A 21,759-nucleotide genomic window follows, 5' to 3' on the forward strand; every position below is an offset into this window, starting at 1 on the left:
GTTCAAAAAACCCTTAAAGACTATAATGAGATGGAGGGAGAAACTCTTAAAAAAGGGAGGCTCAGGAACACATCATAATGCAACTTGTCATTTTGTTGGCTGTGTATGACTTCTGTGAATCTGAACTAAAGCTTTTAACACACATAACACAACTACTGTTTTTATCAGTGGAGTCTGGCTTTGAAGAGCATAGATAAGTCTGTTTGAGAAGTGCTGACAATATGACTGGATGAATAAGACTTTGATTACTATAAAGTTATTTGAGAGAATAGATGTTTTGCTGTTGTCAAATGCGGACTTCTTATCTTTAAGTTCATCAAGAATTTTCTCTGTATGTGGATTTTTTTGAGTAATTGATATACGAATGATTATTGTGTGTGAAGTATTCCTTTTATTGCCATCTGAGGTTCCTATGTTCAGCCACTGCCTTTACTTTGAAGGCCGTAACAAACCTCCGGCTTTCTCTATCCTTCCAGTTCCACTTGATGCTCTCACTTCATGCAACAGAAGCAGGAGGTCGGGACCCTTAATGGGGGAAGGGTGGGAGCGATAAGCAGAGCTGATTCCTCCCTCTCCCCCCTCCCCCCCTCAGGCTGTGTCTGCAGCAACTTTCAATTGATTTCACCTATGAAAAGACCTATTCAGGGCTTTAAAAGACTAGTTGTCCTTATTGATGTGTAGACAACAGACCTGAACGTCAACTGCATTTTCATTTAGTGTGGGAAAATGAGATTATTGACTGATGCATGGGATGATCAATTAGTGTGTAAACCGTAACATATGCTCAAGCCAACATAAGGATTTTGTAAACTTTATAATTATGTTATAAAGATGTTTGATGCAAGTATTACATGGATAAGGACCATTTTAATGCATGCAAAGCTGCATTCTGGGCCTGATCTGTAAATTTTGAACTTACATGTGCTGTGTAAGAAGTAGTTATGAAGTTGTTCACCAGATGGAGCTGAAAACACAACAAAAAGCACTTCCTGTTTAGAAAAAAGCTACAAGTGACACAAAAAGTGTAAGCATGCATGCACCTGCATAAAAGTGACTGATGACAGGGAGTAAAATGATTTCCTTTGTTTGAATTTTCTTATTCAGACATGTAATAAACAAGTTCACACATTTTAAAACAACTGAGCATGGCAAAGCAAAAAAAAAACCAAACAAACAAAAAACAAGTGACAACCAACATATTTTTTAAAGTGTCATTCCATTTTTGCCACAACCGAGTAACAAACGTCCGTCTGAACACTTCCCACGAGTCCACACAGCTAGTCCCAGCTAGTGCACTGAACCTATGAGTCTCTGACACATGAAACAATGCTAACAAACTAAGAGACATAGCCTGTCCCACAATATACCGAGACCATAATATTATCATGCCATGACAGTTCTTAGGATCTGTGCTAAACATGTTAAAGTAAAATCTCAACAATAACACTGCTATGATGGAGAATACAACCACATCGAAACATTGTAGTACAATATTTTAGAAATATCCATTTTTATCTGTGTAGTATTCTACAGGTTTCATAAGTTATTGTGTAGTTAGGTTGATCTATACTTGTTCTGCCGGGGGTTTAGTATTCTCTAAAGCTCTCCCACTTTGCTACGTCAAAATGGAGAAACAGTTTCTGAAGTCCGTCACACTGCAGGCCATCACCTTATGCCGCTGATAACTCTGCACGTCCAGAAGCTCCTTTTCCCGCTGTAGTAGCACTGTTTCCAAACTGGGTTCGCAGTGGGGGCAGAAAAGCACAAGCACCCTCTGGTTTTCAACTGTGTGACTGAGCAGGTGCAGCACAGATAAAAAGGAGAATACCGGTGTCATTTACAGCCACAGTCTCTTAACTGCACTCTACAATACTTATTATTATTATCATTTCACAATAAACTCTGAAAAAAACTTTACTGTGATGGCTTGAAATAAACTATTCAAAAGTGTGCCAAAAAAGCAGCAATATGATGATGTAGGAAGAACTGTAACTGTATTTGCGTAGATAATCTGTGGGATTCGTGTGACTGACAGTCACCACGGTGTAACATGAAGAACGTGTGACTGACAGATTTAGCATGACCCAAGTTTCAAGCTGACTAAATTACAAAGCTTGGACAATTCTTGAAGCTGCATTAAGTGATTTTTTTTGTCAGCAAAACTGACTGTAAAATAGACTCGAGAGAAAAAAAGCCCTGAGAGACAGATTTTAGCTGTTCTGGATAACAACTATCTGGAGCACGTTTCTGATTACCTTTTTTCCCTACTGAAAGCATGACCCGCCCTACCCTCTCTCTGACTGGCTTGTTCTCATTTTCTTCGTTAATAGGCTTGGTTAGGTTTAGGCAAAGGAGTGAAATTAGTTAGGATAAAAATGTATGTCATGGTCAGCCAATCAGAGGCAGTTTAATTTCTGTGACACTCAAAAACCACAGTTGGCCACTTAAAGATGTTGAATCGGCGTCTGAGACGATGGGACCCGTTGGTGAATGAAATCACTCTGATTGGCAGTTCAGCTCAGTGCCCAAAAAGAAAACAGAAGTGAAGAAAGCAAACAACAAAAGTCAAGAGGGCACAAGATCGAAGCAAACTTGTTATATTGGGTAGTAATTTTCAGACATTGAGCCCTTAGCAGAAACATTTAGTAACTGTTATTTTTTGCTAGGGCACAGTAAATATACTTTGTTAACATTGGCTAAATAGCGACTCATGTTGGTCTTCTGGTTTTCCTTTTAGAATGATGAATACAGACCACCGTCAGCTGCTGGTATATGGAGTTATTCCCCTCACGCAGGCACCGAACATGCGTGCTTCTTGGCCATCAGCCGTAGTCTTTGCAGTGTGCTAAAGTGCAACTTTTTGGCTGAGACACAGGCAATGTGAGGCTCTCCTTGTCCTTTGATGCCAGTTTGGTGTGTCTGGGCCTTAAGACAAAGGAAGGCAGGTCATGCCTTTGCTGTCGTAGGGAAAAATAATCACTTACCACCACCGTCTTTCAGGCTGCTGATTATGAAATAACTCTGTCTATGTGGCCAGGAAAACTTTTTCAAACTACAACCGTGCCTGGACAGCATATTTGATTGCAAATTTAAATTGTCAAGTTGATCAGAAGTGTTCATAGTATTCCATTCTGCAACTTTGCTAAAATAAAAGCTATAAGCATATTACCAAGGGCAACATTTCAAAGCACACATTTAAAAAATGTTAAAGTTACTTATCACAGTAACGCATTACTTTTTGGTGGAAGTAATCAGTAACTATGTTTGTAATTAGGTAACTGTAACTACTGTTTCTCAGTAAGTGGTACATCACTGATATTAATACAGGTGGTCTGAACTCAGCTTGTAGCTAGTTAGTTACAGTAGCAGTTGGTATGACTTCATTCACCAGAAACGGTTTCTTAAAAATCTTCTGTGTTTTCATGCTGGACAGGTATTGTTACAGCAGCTTGTCTGGGCATTGATGGTCAATGCTTGGTCTATGTGATGTTCAGAACACTGAAACAATGAATTAAAAGCTGCATATAGCCAGAGAGTTGCTAATTCTATATATGCTTAGCTTTTTGCATCACTAAAATTAACATGATTTTATGTTTGTATCAAAAATATCACTTAATGCAGATGTTTGGTTGTTGTTTATACACTGTGCAAAATGAATAGCTGCAAAGATAGAAGAGAAACATCCTGATTGTATCTCAAACATGACTGACAGTGGCACAAACTGAAAACAAAAAACACCGGTATTATCCTTTAAAATCATTTACAACACCTTCCAACACCATTTTAAAGAGGGCTTTTATCAAAACCTGCCTGATGCCCTTATACAGTGTTACCTGAACTAAACAACCTGCTCAAAACACTACCCAAAAACACCAAATGTTGCCAACAGGAGTACAGCCGTTATGTTGTGTCAAAAAAGTCACTCCATAGCAGAGGCAGTCCACAAGTAAAAGCTCTGAGTAATCAACAGCAGGAGCAAAGTGTTGCTGTGAGGTTGAAGGTTCAGTGTTAGGGACACTGAGGGTGCCTTATAGACGGTTCAGGTTTATAATGGGGTGTACAGACGCCTGACAGAGGCTGAGGATTCCACATTGAGGAAGAAAAGGTCACTCTGCCGGCCACTGAAGGGGATGTCGAGGGTGGGGCTGCACATTTTAACAAAAATGCTAAAAAAAAAAAAAAAAACGGAGAAAAACCTTAAAAGGTAGGTGCATCTGAAGGAAACTGCAAAGGATCATAGAGCTTGTCCAAACACTTATTCAGGTATTCTCAGGTCAGTTCTGAGGAAGTTCTTCACCAGAATAAAACTGTCTTTGTAAATATTCTAGTAGCAAAGTTTGGACAGCGTGTGGGATCCTTTCGATTGCACCAAATGTCCAAAATCACTGAAAACTCTGAAGATGGAGCAGAAGTTCTTTTGTATTGCTTTCTAAATGCAGTTTTCTAGTGCTGAGTAAATCTTTAAACTAATTAAATTTGCGAAATCTGATGTGTTTGGTCACAATTTCTTTGAAAACTGTAATATCCAAAAGCAAAACGGTTTCAGTCAGTAATGTGCAGCTCTTAAGTCGAGGCAGGATCCTCCACCGGTGACCTGTGGACTTGCAGATGAGATGCAGGTGGAGGTCGGGGCGGAAGATTTTGGAGGTGAGGGTGACTCAGTGGGACTCTCCGTTGACCGAGCTCCCTTCTCCTCTTGGTGAGGAGGAGCGGGAGAGCCCCTTCTCTGTGTTCTCTGAGCTGGAGCCGTTCTGGCTGTGGTGGTCAGCCGTGGACGCGGCGCTGGATGACGTAGCCGAGGTGGACGAGGGCTTGGCCTTCTCCTTAAAGTCTGTTATGATGACTGTCAGGTCCCCAACCGTCACCTCCAGGTGCTGGGCGCTGCTTCGGTCGATGTTTTTTAACCTCGGTCTGATATGGGAGAAATAGCAAAAGAGAGTGAGAAAAACTACAGTAACTCCCACACAGCTGTATTCCTCCGCACAAGTCAAGTTGCACTTACAGTTTACATCCATGTCTGTGAAAACATGGATGCTTCACACACATCTTCCTCCCGGCAGCATAGAAGATCGAAACAATTGCACAGTTTCAAGGTGGACACCCGAGATAAGTGTCACCAATTCAGTATCTGACCAAATGTCTCCCCTTCTGTTTCTGAGATATGACGTTGAGTAACGCCCAGAAAAGTGTTTTTGCAGAACATTATGATGTCACAGTGACATCAAATGTCAGAACTTCATCATTATATTCTTTGAAACATTTGTGTAAAATTTTAGCAGTTATGGCCAAAAACATGTTTTATGAAGTCACAGTGACCTTGATCTTTGACTTTTGACCATCAAATTCTAATCAAGTAATTCCTGAGTCCAAGTGGACGTTTGTCCCAAATTTGAGGAAACTTCCTCAAGGCATTCTTCATATATTGTGTTGTGACAGATCAAGGTCACAGTCTCCTTAAACTTTGTCCTTTGACCACCAAAATCTAATCAAATTATCACTGAGTCCAAGTGGATGTTTGTGCTAACTTTGAAAAAATTCCCTCCAGGCATTCTTGAAATATTCACAACAATGTGACTGACACACGGACAGACAACCCAAAAACATAATGCCTCTGGCCATAGCTGTCGCTGCCACGGAGACATAAAAATTAGAGCTGAAAGGATTTATTTCTTTTAAAATCCTGCATGAGGTTTTGTATTAACCACCATTAAGGTACTATCTTTGATTCATTTCACCTAAAAGCACCTTGATCTTTTTGTGTCAGTGTTGCTGAAAACTCAAAAGAGCATCTTCCAGATGTTGCTTTGAAATTTATTTCCGGTGTTTCCCACCCTCCTCACATCTATCTTTTGAAGTACTTTATGAAATATGACAACATATCATCCTCACTTCAGGTGGCAGCACAAACACCATCTACAGTTTCCAGTTTTTATTCATGCATCCCTGTAATATCTGATTCCTCTTGATCCCCCAACCCCGTGTCAGCTTGTTTACCTCATCTTCTTGTGACTGTTCTTCTTGAGCGCCGGCTCTCTGTCGTTCTTCTCCCTCTCCACACGCTCCTTCTTTTCCTTTTTGGGCTGCGAGGGCAACACAAACTGCTGCGTTACCTGCTGCTGCGAGACGAGCTGGGAGACGGGACGAGGCTTCCTGATCCGGGGAGAGGAAGGAGGCATAAAGAGGGAGAGAGAGTGTGGCAGATTAATGAGAGGGAAAATCACAGTGAACACATGGCTTCATGGTAGCGCACCACCATAATCAAGAGCCAATAATCACTGCCAGCGCTGGTTAGGATGGTGCTGCTGAGGTATTCTTAACACTGGCAGCAAGTGGCACCGCACACTGAGCGCATTCAGAATAAAAACCCAGGATTCAGCCATCTGTGAGATAAGGTACCTGCACAGGCTTGTTTTAGTGCTCAGAGGGATAAACACTGACAAGCTGAGATCTGTTTTGGTGAGCAGAAAGATGTGACAGGAATTGTAAGTGTGCAAAATACACTGAACTCAGAATGCATAACAGGTATGTATGTTTGTACAGTCTTTGACTTGCTTTGTTTTTTTAAAAAAACTCCAGCTTGGACCTCAACCACAGTATGTCACATTTTTATTAAAGGTCACACTCAAGACAAAACATGAAGAGTCAAATTATCCAGAACTGTAGTTTTCGTCTTCTATCACTCCAGGCGAGGGTGTAAGCAGCAATAAAACATGTAGAGCTCTGATTCTCTGATCTGGCTAGATTGAGCCTGTAACACCAGGTTCAGGGCCAGGATGTAATTTCTCACGGATGCTCCCGGACTTCAGTTGGGTCAGGTTCTTCCCAATTTAACTATGTTTTTTTTTAAGAAATTTGCAGTTGTCATGTGTAAACATCAGGAGCTTTAATGGACTGATCAAGAGAGAAAGGGAGCGAGGGGGGGGGCGTGCGACTGAGAGAGGGAAAGTGACGGAACAACAGAACAAAATCGTGGAGAATCGGGGAGGACAGAGAGCACACGTGAGGGAGGGACAGACTTCACCATGGATCACGGTGCATAGCAGATGCAGCTCTGCTGAACCTGTACCTATTGAAATAAGGAAAAGAAGAAGTGGTGCGAGGACACACATTAGCCCTTAGCTTATAATGTTTCAATCACCAAAATATAATATATTGTGTTTCTTTTACTGTTTAAATTTGGGTTACAAATATTGAGGACTTGTCTCTTGTGTTACTGCAATAGCTGAGGCATGATCCCTCATTGGCTTCCCACCCACTGGTCACTGTCAGTTGTATTACTGGCCTTTGTCAGAGTGTAATAGGTTTTGATTATTTTTAGGTACAAATCCCACCTTGCAGTTTTAACTACCTTTGCATCAAAAGTCATTGTCCCCCTTTTGTTATTGGTGACAGAGAGACAGTGTTCATTTGTGGCAGCGCTTCTCTGATAAGTGAGGATGATGCACCTTCATACAGTCTCCACAGAGCACTAAAAGGCAAATCCAATATCAAAATAAATATCAGTGGAACACTGTTAACTAAATGTTCCTCCTCACAGTCACATTTTCATCCTCCAAGAGTGCCTGCTGTCTCAAAAATGATACATTATGCAATTGGTCTGGCAACAGTTTGCAAGCATGAAGGCTACGATCGTATTTCTGTGCAGAAGTCTGTGTGTGTGTGTGTCTGTGTGTCTGTGTGTGTCTGTGTTTTGGGGCTGGCAAGAGCCCTAGCTGAGAGGCGAGTGTGTTGAAAAGGCCATCTGTTGAGAGAGCCTTCACATCTAGCGCCCGATTTTGCACGCACGCACACACACAAACACATTCACACATGGGCACAATTTGTATGTATGAAAGCACCTAATGACATCACAGCATGCACAAAATGCACCCAAAAGCCAAAGCAGCACATTCAAAGCAAAAACGGGTGCAAATGAAAATACATGCATACTTTATATGAATGCAATGAACAAACTAACACATTCACACATTGGCATAGTTTGTACTGATGAATGCACCCATGCACATCATAGTGTGCAAAATATACACCCAAAAGCCAAAATGGTGCATTCAAATTAACAAAAAGGGGTACACATTAAAATGTAAGCTTGCTTTATAAATGCAATGAACAGACACAAACACAAGGCACATTGAGGCATATGACTGCACAAATGCATGCATGCACACACACAGCAGAAAGCAGATGAAGCATGAAGGCATGATGAGAACAGCAGAAGAGCACAGTGTGTTTTCTGAGCCCTGTTGAGCAGTTATATTTGTAATTCAAGCTAAAAAATTAACACTGAATACAAATTTCATAATTCATCGTCAGTTTCTGTGAAATGTACACTTCAAACTACTGCTCATAAAATATAAAAACGTGTATCTCTGATGTTAACTGAGCATTATATTAATGCTCCAATAGCTCTCTGCTGGTAACACACAACAACTTCACTCAGGTACACTAACCTGTGTGTGAACCCTTTGAAAAGTATTGCAATTACAAAACACTGGCCTCCAGGTGCTTCATGAAAAATGGTCTTATGCACTTGCCTAATGTAATTATGAGGGTGAAACACAGTACAAGTGCTAGAACGCAGTGAACTTGACAAAATCCATCCAAAAAATTAGTTTGAGCACCTGGCCAAGTTGCTGTGCAATGCACCACATTTTAGCCAAAAAGAGCCTCGGTGGCCTATTTAGCTTAATTTAGAGGCTTCTGCCTCATTTTCTAAGAGAACATATAAGCAGGGGCTGCTGGTCTGCTGTCTTCTTCTAAGGGCAAAGCTGTTGTTTAACAGTTCTGGGATGACCTAAATTGGGGCCCAGCTTCAAAGAGTCTCTCCCAGAGTCAGTTTTTTTTCTTCTGAGTTATCATTGCCTTCACAGAACATGCGGTGATGCTAGCAAGGCTAGAGCGAAATGCAAATGGGTCTCTTGGCCTACATAACCGTCTGATAGGGAGGAGATGTCGAGATCCTCTAATATGTCTGTCTTGTCAGCACGGCGCTGCAGAACTGCTGACACCTTTTTAAATAAAAGCAGAGGTCTCTCAAAGTCCTCTGTTCCCAGCTCGAGTAATTTGCAGGCTCTCCTTGACATCCTTTAAAGCAGCACAATGTGTGGTTTGCTGAAGCTTGCACACAAAAAGGCAATTGTCACAACAAAATGGACTGTCCTGCCCTCGGGCTGAATGTTACAAGCTTCCAAAAATAAAAGCAAGGCGACTGGCTGGCTCATTCACAACCTCCTTGGATTGATTTCTGTCATTATGTGTTCCTTTGATTTAATGTATGTAATGAACAGATGAATAACAAATGCCTCTCATTAACGCGGCACATGAACGCTGTATGTTTTGCTTGATGTGCGATCAAGAAAAAACAAAAGTCACCTGAGGCTTATTATGCTCTTTTCTATTTAAAGCTAAAACAATGGCTGTGCCAGGGGCGGACTACAAACATATTTTGTACATCCTATCTTCTTCGTGTATAACAATGAAGTAGATTTTCCCTAATAGAGCCAGCTCAATAACCTCGAGATGAAAGAGGAGACAACCTAATATCACGGCGAGGCAAAGCAGCAGGCCTAAACAGAGCTGCCTCTGTTAACCCAATCAAATGCTTATTATCTTAGCACTTAGGCCTTCGCTGCTGGCCTCCATCTGGAAGCAGCTGAGTGTGTGTTTGTGTGTCTATTGATTCCAACAGGAATTTCTGTGCCTAATGTAACGGCCTATTCTTTCTGACGTTAATACTGCGTGTTGGAATTGTTGTTCTAATCGATATTTGGTCCACTCGTGCCATCTATTGCACAGCGGCTAATGGAGTCCCACGCTGGGAGATTAGGACCTTACGAGGACGGCTTAAAGAGACAGTTCACCCTCAAATTAGCAAATATCCCCTCTTTTTTTTCTTGTTTGTGTGTGTCCCTTTTGTATCATTATGTGCCCCCTCTCTAAATTCTGAGGTATTTGTGAGTGCATGCAGGCAAAGCTCTCCATGAGGTTTTTTTTTTTTTTGTCCTCAACAGCAGTTTGAGAAGTTTTGTCAAAGTCGATCTGGTCAGCGCTGACCAAATAAGATCGATGGATGAGAGGAGAAGCTGCTGCAGAGGCGAGACGATGCAAACTTCTAGACCAACTGCAATTAACAATTAAGTTTCACTTTCACTGCGCCTGACGTTCTGCTGCTCCATCTGTGCCCCGAGTACGCTCTCCTGAAAGTGGTGCAATGCATAACTGAACAGTATATATATTCCAGTAGCACTCCTAATGAGTGGTCCACCTCCAAAAATATAAAATCAATACATGTCGGCAGATATTTTGATCACGCTGGCTGCCACAAATAAACAAATGGGTGGGGAAACCCAGCTGTCTGTTGCCATCAGTACTTTTTTTTTACCGTTTTTGTTCCAGGTTACTTCAGCACAAGTGTCATTACTTCCATATATGATAGTTCTTTAATTTTTGAAAGCATAAGTGCTTAACACGCAACATCTTCTACATTGTAGTAGATTAAACAAACAAATTTTGATTTTGAGCATAAGCTAAAGACAAACTCGTTTTGTGCAGGACTGCAGGAGCTGAAAAGCACAAATGTTGCCATCCTGCACACATTTTACTGACAGGGCTGACCCCTTTGCAAATATGTCATTAACACACACACACACACACACACACACACACACACACACACACACACACACACACACACACACACACACACACACACACACACACACAGGCTTTCTATCGCTATCTCCTCCCTCCTTCTGATGCACCCACTGACCTCGCACTCCTCCACCAACAAAGCCGTTGAAGAACCAACACTGCCAGAGAAAAAAAAAATCACCTCTGCTCCTGATTTGGTCACGTAACAAATTCAGTGGGTGGTCGAATTATGACTCAGGATGGTTTGACGGGTCATCAACAACAACACAGCTCCCAGGGACTCAGCAGTTAACACAGATGGCGTGGCCGTGTGTATGAGCCAGAATCTGTTTATAGACAAGTCATCATAACCTTTGTAAGAAGATGACTTAGAAATCGTCAGAATCTGCTCAAACTTAAATAGCATTGCAATGTCCTGAGAAAACAATGGATCTCAAATGTCAACTTTTCACAAGTTAATAAAAACAGCCTGTTTTCAGCTTTGTGACAATGCATTTCTCAGATAATCTAAAGGCTTTTTAAATGGGTTCGCTATTTCCCCTTAGATTTTTCCCAACAGCAGTGCTTAATTGTTACTTTGTGCCGCTGTGAGATATTTTGCACATATGGTGACACGAGAAGTACTTTAGACACATATTTGTACACAGTGGTAGATGTCAATTAATGTTTAATAAAATGCTTCTCATGCCCCATATGCTGTTAAAATTGCCCCTGCATGTGGGGGCAGATGTAACTTATGATGTCTAGTGTTTCAATCAATATTGTGACTCTCACATTGCTTCTACAAAAACTTGAGAGCACAAGTTACCTGCATAAAAAATGTATCCAAAGAGTTCAGGAGGTTTTTTTTTTGAGCAATGACATTAAAACCAAAAACTGTTCTCCAGTCTCCTCTAATTCACCCTGTGTTTCCACTTTCAGACAAAACAACTCAAATCCTGGAGAAATGCAGATAAATCAGAGCTGGTACACATAAAGATGCCATGTCTGTCTGTGGGCACAATACAGGACAAAATAAATCTAAAAGTAAACACTGTAAGAAAGCAGCTGAGTGTTTCGCATCCTCTACAGAAGCACTCAGTGTGGTGTTTGTGGCAAGCCAGAGGAGAGAGATGTGTGTCCACTCTTGGGGCAGACAGGTGAGCTGGACATCAGGTTAGCAGTAAAACAGGAATGCAACAGTGAAATGTTTAGTGTGAACAACAGTGTGTCAGAAGAACCAGAACCAGTGAAGCTGTTGTAGCCGTGCAGAGAAATTGCCTTTTATGGTTTACATCACCTGATTGGCTTTTTAATTATTAAGAAAAAATATCGGCCAATAACAAACAGTGGCCATTCAATCGGAACACCCTTATCTGCAGGTGCTTGATTTACAATCTTTACTCATCCCTGACTCTGGCTGCTTAAAGTACCGACTGCAAGTTAATTGCATATGGGGAGATTTTTTTATGGCAGCGGGCCTGATTATTTAGCAGCGGCTGCTTAATGCACATAGGTAAACACTGGGGTTAATTAGCCGCAGGAAATGTGAGAATTTTCTTCATGCAAAACTTTCAGTACACACTGAAAATTGGTTTTGTGGCCTTTTAATGTTAAAAAATTCCACTTTAAAATCTGAACTGCATCACATTGTTTTACAGATTACTCACAATTCTCTGATTAAGAGCTACTTTCTCTAACAGCACGCACACAAAGTGTAAAAGTATTACTATGTTCTCAGGTGGAAAGACCTTAAAAAAACTCTGTTGTTTCATAGTTATAGGTGGTGAAGTGTTTTCGCAAGGACAGAGAGGTCCTTTATTTTTTATTATTCCGGGCAGTTATGCTTTATAACGTTGAACTGGTAACATGTTCCATCCAAAGACAGCAGTGCGGATTTCTGCAGATGTTTGGCCTGCTTGCTAACATTTGTTGAGTACACTGTGTGATGAGCAAACAGCCCGCAGGACAGCTGATGGACTGCAAATAAGCACCGGAGTGTGCTGCTACAAACAAATCTCATCTTGCTGTTCTGTGATGATTGTAAGATCATTGTGAAATAGCTTATTTTATGCCCTGTTGAACATTCTCAATCTAGGTGTAGGTGTGTGTCAGGTTTTCTATCAGCGGGCAGGAGGCTGCTCCTGGGAGCGCCTCCAACCCGATGATTAATGTCTCTCCCTGCCTGTACATGCTACCATCATGCTTGTTTGTGTGAGGAAGGGAGAGACAGATGGCTCTCCACGTCCTGTGGTTTATGACACCTTCCACAGTCCCGCTAGCCACACTATATACCACATTTTCCTCTCTCATTCGGGCTCGCCTGCACACACACACACACTAACACACATAGAGCAGTATGTCATGCATCAGTGTCACCGCAGTAATTACAGGCTTATCACGTAGCCATAATCTTGAGCCACGGTGACGTGATAACAGCCAGCTTCATTGTCCCTGGTGTACGCTCAGTGTTTGTATTCTGTGTGAGCCCCGAAACCAGTAACCTACCCGACTGAGGCGACTGTGTGACTTAGAGGATGTAATCCAAGGCTGTCATTATATAAAATATACAAAAATGGCCAAAACGTCTCCCCTAGTATGCTAATAAAAAACATACATTTTTAAAAATTGCTAAGCATCTATGCACCCCTGTCCAAAATAATGAGAAGCAAATGTAATCATAAATAAACTTAACAAATTCACATTATTATTCTAGTATTATAGTGTGCAACAATTCAGCGTGTGGTTTGCCCATTTTTGGTGAAAATGGGCAACTAATGTCAACTATCATAGCCAAATAACCTGCACTTAATTAGCCACATATTCACCCAGTGCCCAAATTCATACTTGTGCACTTGCACCAAAACAAATGGCAAATAAAAGCTTTAAATATGGAACTATGGTGCTCACAGGTGCATTCAGTTAACTGTAACGTCTTTATTGTGTTATATTTGTCAGACGGCCTCAGTGACATCTGAGTAAAGTGTCAATCATTTCAACACGTTGTCAGCCATACTCATTATATAACAGCACTTTGTCAGAGTATGACGCGCTAGGTACCCTCCTGTGTCCGTTTTGAAAGTTCAGGTATGGCGTGTCAATTTCCACTCCTTACATGCATTGTTTTAAAAATACACTTCTGTTTTTACAGGAAATGTGCAGTTGTTGCTTGCTAATGCATACAGTTATGATGTTGAAATACTCAGTTTCAGTCTCGGTTTCAGACAAAAGCATGTGGTTCGGTTTAGAAAAAAAAAAAACATCATTATTTTGGACAAATCACTAACGTAGTATGCTACACATACTTGCATAACTTTGGTTTCACATGGGAGAGGAACAGCGGGCTTTCAGTTGGATGTCCAGAGTTCCCTCTGATCTGCCATATGTGGACTTTCTCACTCTTGTATTACGGTAGTTGCCTGGAGTGTCAGAAACAGCTGCCTGGTGCGTCTCACACTGCCACTAAAGGTGCCTCTGTACGCCAGTGTCTGCTGCCGAGGTCAACTGACAAAGAGCTGCTAGGCTATTAGATGAGCTGGGAGTGAGAATGTGCTGATCATTTATGTTGCCCTGCATGTGTAGGCAGTAGTATTTTAATAGGCATAACATACAGGTTATTACTCTTACTTGCAAATACAGATCATGAAACCTGTTTATCAGTATTTACTATTCCCTATTCCAAAAACCGAAGAATTCACACGACCAACAAAGCCTGAAAAGATCTGAATATGTTTCTGTAATCCCTCTTCTTTCCTCGGGATATACGTGACTCAACATTTAGCACCCAAGCTGTTGCAGAACAATACAAAACAAACCCGACATTTAGACTATTAGCGCTTAAGCTGAACAAAAACACACCACTCTTTAAGGTGAGAATCAAATGTGTGGCTCTTTGCCGGTTGCACGTTTTGTGTAATCAGATTTGGGAAATTAACACTGACATTAACAGAGCAGCCAAATGGCGGTACATTTTGATTGTGTCTGGTGAATGAGCTTTCTCCCACACATGTCGCCAGCCTAAGAAGCAGATTAGTTTCTGATTTAAAAGGATTTTGATTCTTGACCCTGTAAAAGGCTGTAAAAGTTGTGGAGGAGGGAAGCTGATAATACGCCTGATGGAGATGTAAGGAAGAGTTAAGTGATGTTATTGCCAAAAGGAAACTCTGAATTAAAGTCTTCAATAAAAACGCAGGTATACGTGTCTGTGCAGGCAGTGGAATAATACAGAAGCGCAGTGAATTCACACTTTACAATATGCATTTCACGTGGATGCAGTTTTCTGCAGGCAGCATTTTAATGTATGTATATAGTTTATATTAGTATTCTATGGCAGCTGCACACATTTTTACCAATGCAGCTACTTTGGGAGAATAAACAGAGGAGAGAGAGATAATTAATCCTTTTCGCAATACAAGTCTTGTGTTGAATTTTGATCCCAAATTTAGAATCCGCCATCCACTTTGAAGATAAACTTAGTCTATGCAACTCACAGCTTCTGTTTCGCTTAATCAGATGGCTCCAGCCGGCTGATCGCTATCGCATATTTATAATGGATATCTACAGCAACCAATCACTGTCTGGTTTCGTAAAGTTCACCCAAAAGCTTCAAAATGGCAACAATCTAATTACTGATATCTGCATCAGAATTCAGTTATTTCTTCACTGATCCTCTTTGATTTTTGTGACAGCATTTTAATTCACTTACCTTGTTTATGTGTGATTAATCAATGTCTCTTTTTGGTAAAAATTTTGTGACATTTTTTGTACTAGCTGGTTAGTCAAGACAGTAATGATCAGATTAATCGACATATATGTAGTTTAAGTCCAGATGAAATGAACACATTTTTAACCCTTCCAGGCCATATTGTACACCTATTTCTAAAAAATATGCCCAAAAATTACAAAGAAATATATATATATATTTCATATTCTTATATCAAAATTAAATAATTTCTTCCTGTAAATCAAAATATGGCATCTGCTGACTTAATACCAACTGGTTTCAAGCAATAATATCACCACATCAACCCATCACTCAACCTGTAAAATCAAGCGGCACAGAGCTGAACTGTTTCAGCGACTTAAGTTACATGAGGTTTATGATGAACTTCATCTCTCTCTCCCTGACTCCCTGATGGTTATATCCATCAGCCATTCGCCATATGGGCACGGGTGCATTATGAGACTATGGGCCCTTGAGCAGAGGAACACAAAAGGCCCCACCACCTCTCCTACATAAGGGCAGGACACACACAATTTGTGTTGATGTCTCTTTTCTTGTTGTTTTGTGTCTCTTGGTCGTTGATATGCATCTTTTCGTGGTTTTGTATCTCTTGAAGGTATCTCTTTTCATCGTTTTTCTCTTTTTGTGGTTGTTTTGCCCCTTTTTGTGGTTATTTATGTCTCTTTGTATGTCCTTTGCATCTCTTTGTGGTCATTTTGAGTCTCTCCTTGGTCAGCATATGTAAATTTTAGTGGAATTTTGCAGATGAAGGCTAGGTGGGCCCCTGACATTTTGGGCTCCTGGTCCTGTGCCTGTCAGAGCTTCACTGTTATGACACACCCATTTTTCACTGATCAAATCAAATTCCTCCGAATGTTACACCCCGCCTGCCTACCCTGTTTCACTTGAAAATACATCACGATACTAAATCTAGATAAAATTCAGAGGGACTTTAAAAGACACTTGCCTTAATCAATATCTACCCAGCCTCTGTTTCGTTTTTTTCATTTGTATGTATAAATAAACTCAATAAAAAGGCTGGAATCCAGCACTAGGTACTTTAAAGTACCTAGTGCTGTTACATTTTCTAAAAAGGTATTTCAACAAAAATTAAGCCAATTGCACAAATACAACCCAATTCTTATTCCGTGCACTGCACATGAACTGTGAGGGCGAGCTTTGCGGAGGATGATAAAACAACATCTAAACAGCCTGATGCTGACAAGTTGCCAACCAGCCAGAATGGCTTTTGCTTGTTTGGGTGGAGCTGACAAAACGTGCACGTCAGTCGATCTGTCACCGAGAGACGCCCGAGGTTAAGTTCAACTCCTGGAGAGAGAAAGAAGGAAGAGGTAGAAAGAGAACAAACAGGGAGGGAGGGGAGGATAAAGGTAGGGAGAGAGCCGTGGGCAGAGCGAGGGAACTAATCAGAACACGATCACACTCACTGTCCTGACCTGTAGAAACAGAATGCTGCTAAACAAGCTCCTGAACGCAGCGCGTGCACACACTGAGTGTCTCCCTGGCGGGCCTGACTTGTCACAGCTCAGCTCAGTGAACAGATGCAGGTGGTGCAGGCGAGACACAAGAGAAGGTCACACACACGCCGCTCTATTACACTCAGCTGTTAAACCCAAACCTAAACACGGCCCTCAGCCAAGCACTACTGTCTGTCAGCGCCACTTCACATGACATTTTCAGCTTATTCAAGCTCCTCCGAACACCAGACGGGAGCATTAACTCTGAAACATGCCTCATCTTCCATCTTTAAACATTAAGATGACACTCTAATCCCGGACAAGTCGTAATGGGTGCACTGGGAGGCGTTCTTGCTCAAGGACGCTCTGCCTGGGGTGTTTCAGTTGAATCGAAACCTGTGACCTTGCACTTATCAAACACTTATTTTTTAAGCACCACACCACTGTACCATGACTTTCATCCATCATGCTGCTTTTCAAAGGCTGGGACTGAGCCCAAAGAGTCACAGGAGAATAAAACGTCATTTTTTTTCTCTGCAAAAGTCTGAAGGTAATGAGGCTGCATGATATGTTGTGATCCCAAAGCTCTAAGGCGGCTTTAATTAAATACTGTGAGCGAGCAGCTCGCTGTAGAAAAACAACATGTTTTTCCATATTAATCTGCACAAATGACTGCATCAGGTTTGGTGCAAAAAATATAGGTATAGAGAGAATATTTAGACTTTCTGTTTTTCACTGTGCAAATGAAAGCTCCACTTGGGTTTCTTCAGATTTGACACCCTCGCTGCACAACTTTCCGAGCCGCTGACAGAATTAGCGGAACGTCAGCTGCCTCCCCTCTTTTGTCAATCTCTCTCTCTCCTCTGATAAGCGAGTCCAATCCTGCTGATGTATCCCTGTCTTCAGTCAAACTCGCAGCCTCGACGACGCGCTTTCAATCAGCCCGCCAGCTTTGGGTCCCTGCAGTAGATCATCTTGCCACATCACAGGCGGCGAGATCTGCTAAACCTCACCTTCATAAAACATTCATCTTTATCTCTTGACGGCTATCCACATGCTAAGTCTCCTTCCTAAAATATTCCTCTACCATGTTCTGAGGAACTGTTCGTTATTTATGAGAGGGGAGGGAGTGGTGCAAAATGGTGGCGGCACTACAGATAATTTTTTCAAGCAAGGGAGAGAGTGTTTTTTTGATTTGGATTAGGGGAGGGACATTCAGCTTTAAAAGATAGTATTTTGTGTTTATTTTAAATAAAAAGCTAGGAAAAAATGTCTAGGGAAAAACTATATGTGCCATTATCATACTTGCAGATTTAAAATTATGATACAAAATTATTAGAATTTTTTTAGCACTTTTTCCAGGTCATTTCTTTGTTTGTTTTTTTACTTTTTTATTAATTCTTTAAGTAATTTTCTTATCCCTTTTTTAAAAATTATTTCTTGCTAAATTTGGGTCATTTTTTCTTTTGTTGTGCAAGCCTGTATTCTAAGGTTTCAAATGGTTAAAGGCAGAATTACACCGTTTATCATAGAGAAACTGTAGACTATGGTTATTTATGGTGGAGGGTCAAGCATTTTCCCCCAGTCACTCGGGAAGGCATAAGGTTAAATATGTGTGTAGCTTTAGGCACAATCCTGCTATCCTCTGATAAATAAGGTACAGTCCCTAAAATGTTCTCTTTTTAGCATCCATCACCTCTCGCACTTTCAAAAAAGACATGTCCTGTCAGGAAAAGTGACATTTTCTGCAGTTAAGTGGTGTTTTCAACCAATGACAAGTAGATTTCAGCTGCCTGTTAAACCTGTGACATTCAGGACACTTCTTCTAACCCCTGGATACTGGCATGAATTCATTTCTTGGCAGTAATGGCTCAGTCATGCTTGTTTAGTAACCAGCGAGGGAATTTGTCGTGTCCTGCATTTATATTCCGCATGTCGTATGCCCTTTACCACCTTTGGCTTGCTCGCTGAGAAATCCACTTGTCTGTTGTGTTCGGTCGTTAACAGCTGCGACCACCTGTGTGGCCATTTTGCTGCAGTATTAGCCTGCGTGTGGCGGGTTGTGTTTGGCCTTCTGGGGGAGAAAAAAGGAGCATGACAAACACATTTCTGCAGCACTGCAGGTAGGAAGTGGGTATTAACATTAACTACGACCTTCGTGGACGTTTTCTAAATTTGTCAGGGTTGTAGAATTTTGGCTCCTTGTGTCCTTGCCAACTTCCCCAAAAAAAATGCCCAGATGGAGAAGACAAAAGGGTGTCACAGCTTTTTGGTGGCAGGATTCAGACAGGTTCTTGGCAAAGCCGCAGGCCACTTGTTTTTACGGAAACACACACACAGTCCCTGGAGTGTCCTCTCAACAATCAACGCTCAACTGCAATAAGCTGAACCCTATGACAACAGTATGTCTGCCACTCAATCGCTTTGTTTGTGCGAGCAGCTACTGTGCACTTGAGTGTGCGATTATGGGTGCTCGCGCTACGAGTGTTTGTGTACGAATATGCATGCAGTCATGTGTAAAATTTGCATGTTGAGTGCATCTGTACGTGTGTGTGTGTGTGTATCTCTGATGACAGCAGGCTGATTAAGCTGTTGCATAGTAATGAGCTATGGCTGTCTGTCTGGCAGCTGCTCTGACAACCTTTTTTCACAACTAGCCACATACACACAAGTGCATGCACCGACACAGGAAATATTCTGGAAAGGCATCAAACGTGACAACTGCGCTGATGTGTTGTTGCTGTAGTTAAATCACTGGGAAAGTTGCAGGAGAGGATATAATAAAGAGGGAGATCATGTAACAACACTGTTTCCCATAGCCAGAGCGAACGGCTGCACTTCCTCCCCTTCACCCTTTGTTGTGTTTTTATCCCGATAATGACTGCCACTCAGGACTAACAGTCATTTCCTGCCTCAAATCACTGATGACACGACAAACAAAAGCCACAGCTCAGAGGGCACGGAGTGTGTGTGAGTACATGCTGTGTATTTGTATGCTTGAGTACCTGTGTGTGTGTGTGTGTGTGTGAGTTTGTATTGGATGCCACTTGCCCCCCTCCCTATTATCTGTTCAAAATTATGGATGTCCTGATTTGATCTCAAATAATGGATTGGGGGCAAATCAAGGCATTTTTTTGACCAATCAGGATCGGGAATATTTGGCTTATAGAGCATCCAATCCTTTGTTTTATGCCAGCTGTTACACAGGTGTTTTTACTTGTACACACGCACAGATGCACTCACTGTGAGAGTCTTGTGTTTTGCTTTCAGCTATAACGCATGGTGTTTCTCTGCCCTGCTAAGAGAGAGCAGAGGAGACCAGTGTGCAGCTTCCTACAGCCACACTCACCACTGCAAATTGTAACAAAAAGCTCTGCAAGCAAAATATCAACATGGCTTACTAATGAAGGGTAGTCCAGCCCAAAAGATGCGCAGACCATGAAAATAAACACTCAACAGACTGCAGATCATTCAGGTTACTGTGACACAGGCTGCAGCGCAGCAACAAACACTGAACTCTTAAAGGGACAGAGATATTTACTCTAGACAGCAAGGAGGCCAACAAGATTAAAGGGAGGGCTTGTCATTTTGAACTTTATTTTGTAAAATAAATAAATAATGATGGACTAATAAATTAAAAAAAAAAAAACATCAAGGAGCAGCTTGGATGCATATATTTTTGAATAACTTTAAAGAAGCCTTCTTAAAATATGCACTGTGTTTCTGCATTACCTAACAAAAAAAGTATTGAATTGGGATTCGGTATCCGCAGATACTCAATATTTAATGACTTAGATCAGGATTGGGGACAAAAAAAACATGATCGGGATATCCACATTATAAATGTTTCCAGAGCAACAAGGTGTATGTGTGTGTGTTTAAGAGCAAACCTTCTTCTTCATTTGAGGTCAGTGTGAGCATCCCTGCAAGAGCATGGACATTTGGGTTTGCACAATTTGCTCATTTTGCACAAAAATATTCAGCACAAATTCCATTATTGGCAGGAAACTACATTAACCAGCCTGTGCCATGTTTGTTTATGTTAACTACTTATAGAACGGTAGCAATGGGAAGATGTAAATATCTTTTTAAAAATGTACTATTGTCTTTATTGTTTCATAAAAGCACAAATTGCGAATAGGGAGTGAAATTAATTGCACTTCATTTTGCTGAGGGGCCTCCCCTGAGCCCCAAAGCACCCCCCTTTAGGGCCGTTAATGCAACAGAGACTAAAGGTAATATATATCCATCGCCTTACCTTGTTGACGTCCCCTTCCTGACATCACACATCATGCACTTAAAAGCCTCTGCCGTGTTCTTGTACGTGCACACGCTGCAGTCCCAAAACCCCTCGTCGGAGGAGGGCTTCGGTTGACGCTTCGGCCTTTAAAAAAAACAACAACAATAAAATGTACAAACAAATAATTAAAAAATGAAAAAAGAAATGGTGGGAGAGAAGAGAAAAGGGGGCGAGAGAGGAGGCAAGAGTGAGTTGAGCTCGCATCCACGAAGGCTATCGATAGCAAACATCTGGGTAAGCCTATAGGATTTAGGGAAATCATCTGCAAGCGCGCTGTGATCCGACACTGTAATTGGCGATGAGGTTTTAACACCCGCGCGCACACCCGCACACGAGCACACACACACATGCAGTGAGAGAGAGAAGAGAGAGAGAGACCGTGGAGAAAACCCATTTTTCCCCCCGTGCGCTTGTCGATGTCCGCTCCCCTCTCCTAGCCTGAATATCTAGGACGCACTAACTCGGTCGTTACCTTGTGGGACTCCTCTTGTCGCCCATGCCAGACCAGGATTTATCTGGAGGTGCTGAGACGGGCACAAGTCTTGTTATTTCCAATAATTTTAGCAAAGAAGCGATGCGCCTGTGCCGCTCGGCTTCCAGCTGTCGTGGAAACTCCGCTTGGGAAATGGTCA

The 21,759-nt window shown here is 41.6% G+C and overlaps 1 protein-coding gene across 1 annotated transcript; it reads right to left on the reverse strand.

The window, feature by feature from the left end:
• Positions 1-1,076: 1,076 nt before the first annotated feature.
• On the reverse strand, positions 1,077-21,759 carry yaf2 (YY1 associated factor 2). Its single transcript, XM_042511517.2, has 4 exons — positions 21,600-21,759; positions 21,086-21,211; positions 5,995-6,150; positions 1,077-4,911 (listed from the first exon to the last, which is right to left on the reverse strand). The coding sequence occupies exons 1-4, from the start codon at positions 21,623-21,625 to the stop codon at positions 4,659-4,661; spliced, it is 561 nt and encodes a 186-aa protein (XP_042367451.1). The 5' UTR covers positions 21,626-21,759; the 3' UTR covers positions 1,077-4,658.

The sequence above is a fragment of the Plectropomus leopardus genome, chromosome 22 (genome assembly GCF_026936395.1).
Source record: "Plectropomus leopardus strain MGB_pleo_1.0 chromosome 22, ASM2693639v1, whole genome shotgun sequence".
Taxonomy (NCBI): domain Eukaryota; kingdom Metazoa; phylum Chordata; class Actinopteri; order Perciformes; family Serranidae; genus Plectropomus; species Plectropomus leopardus.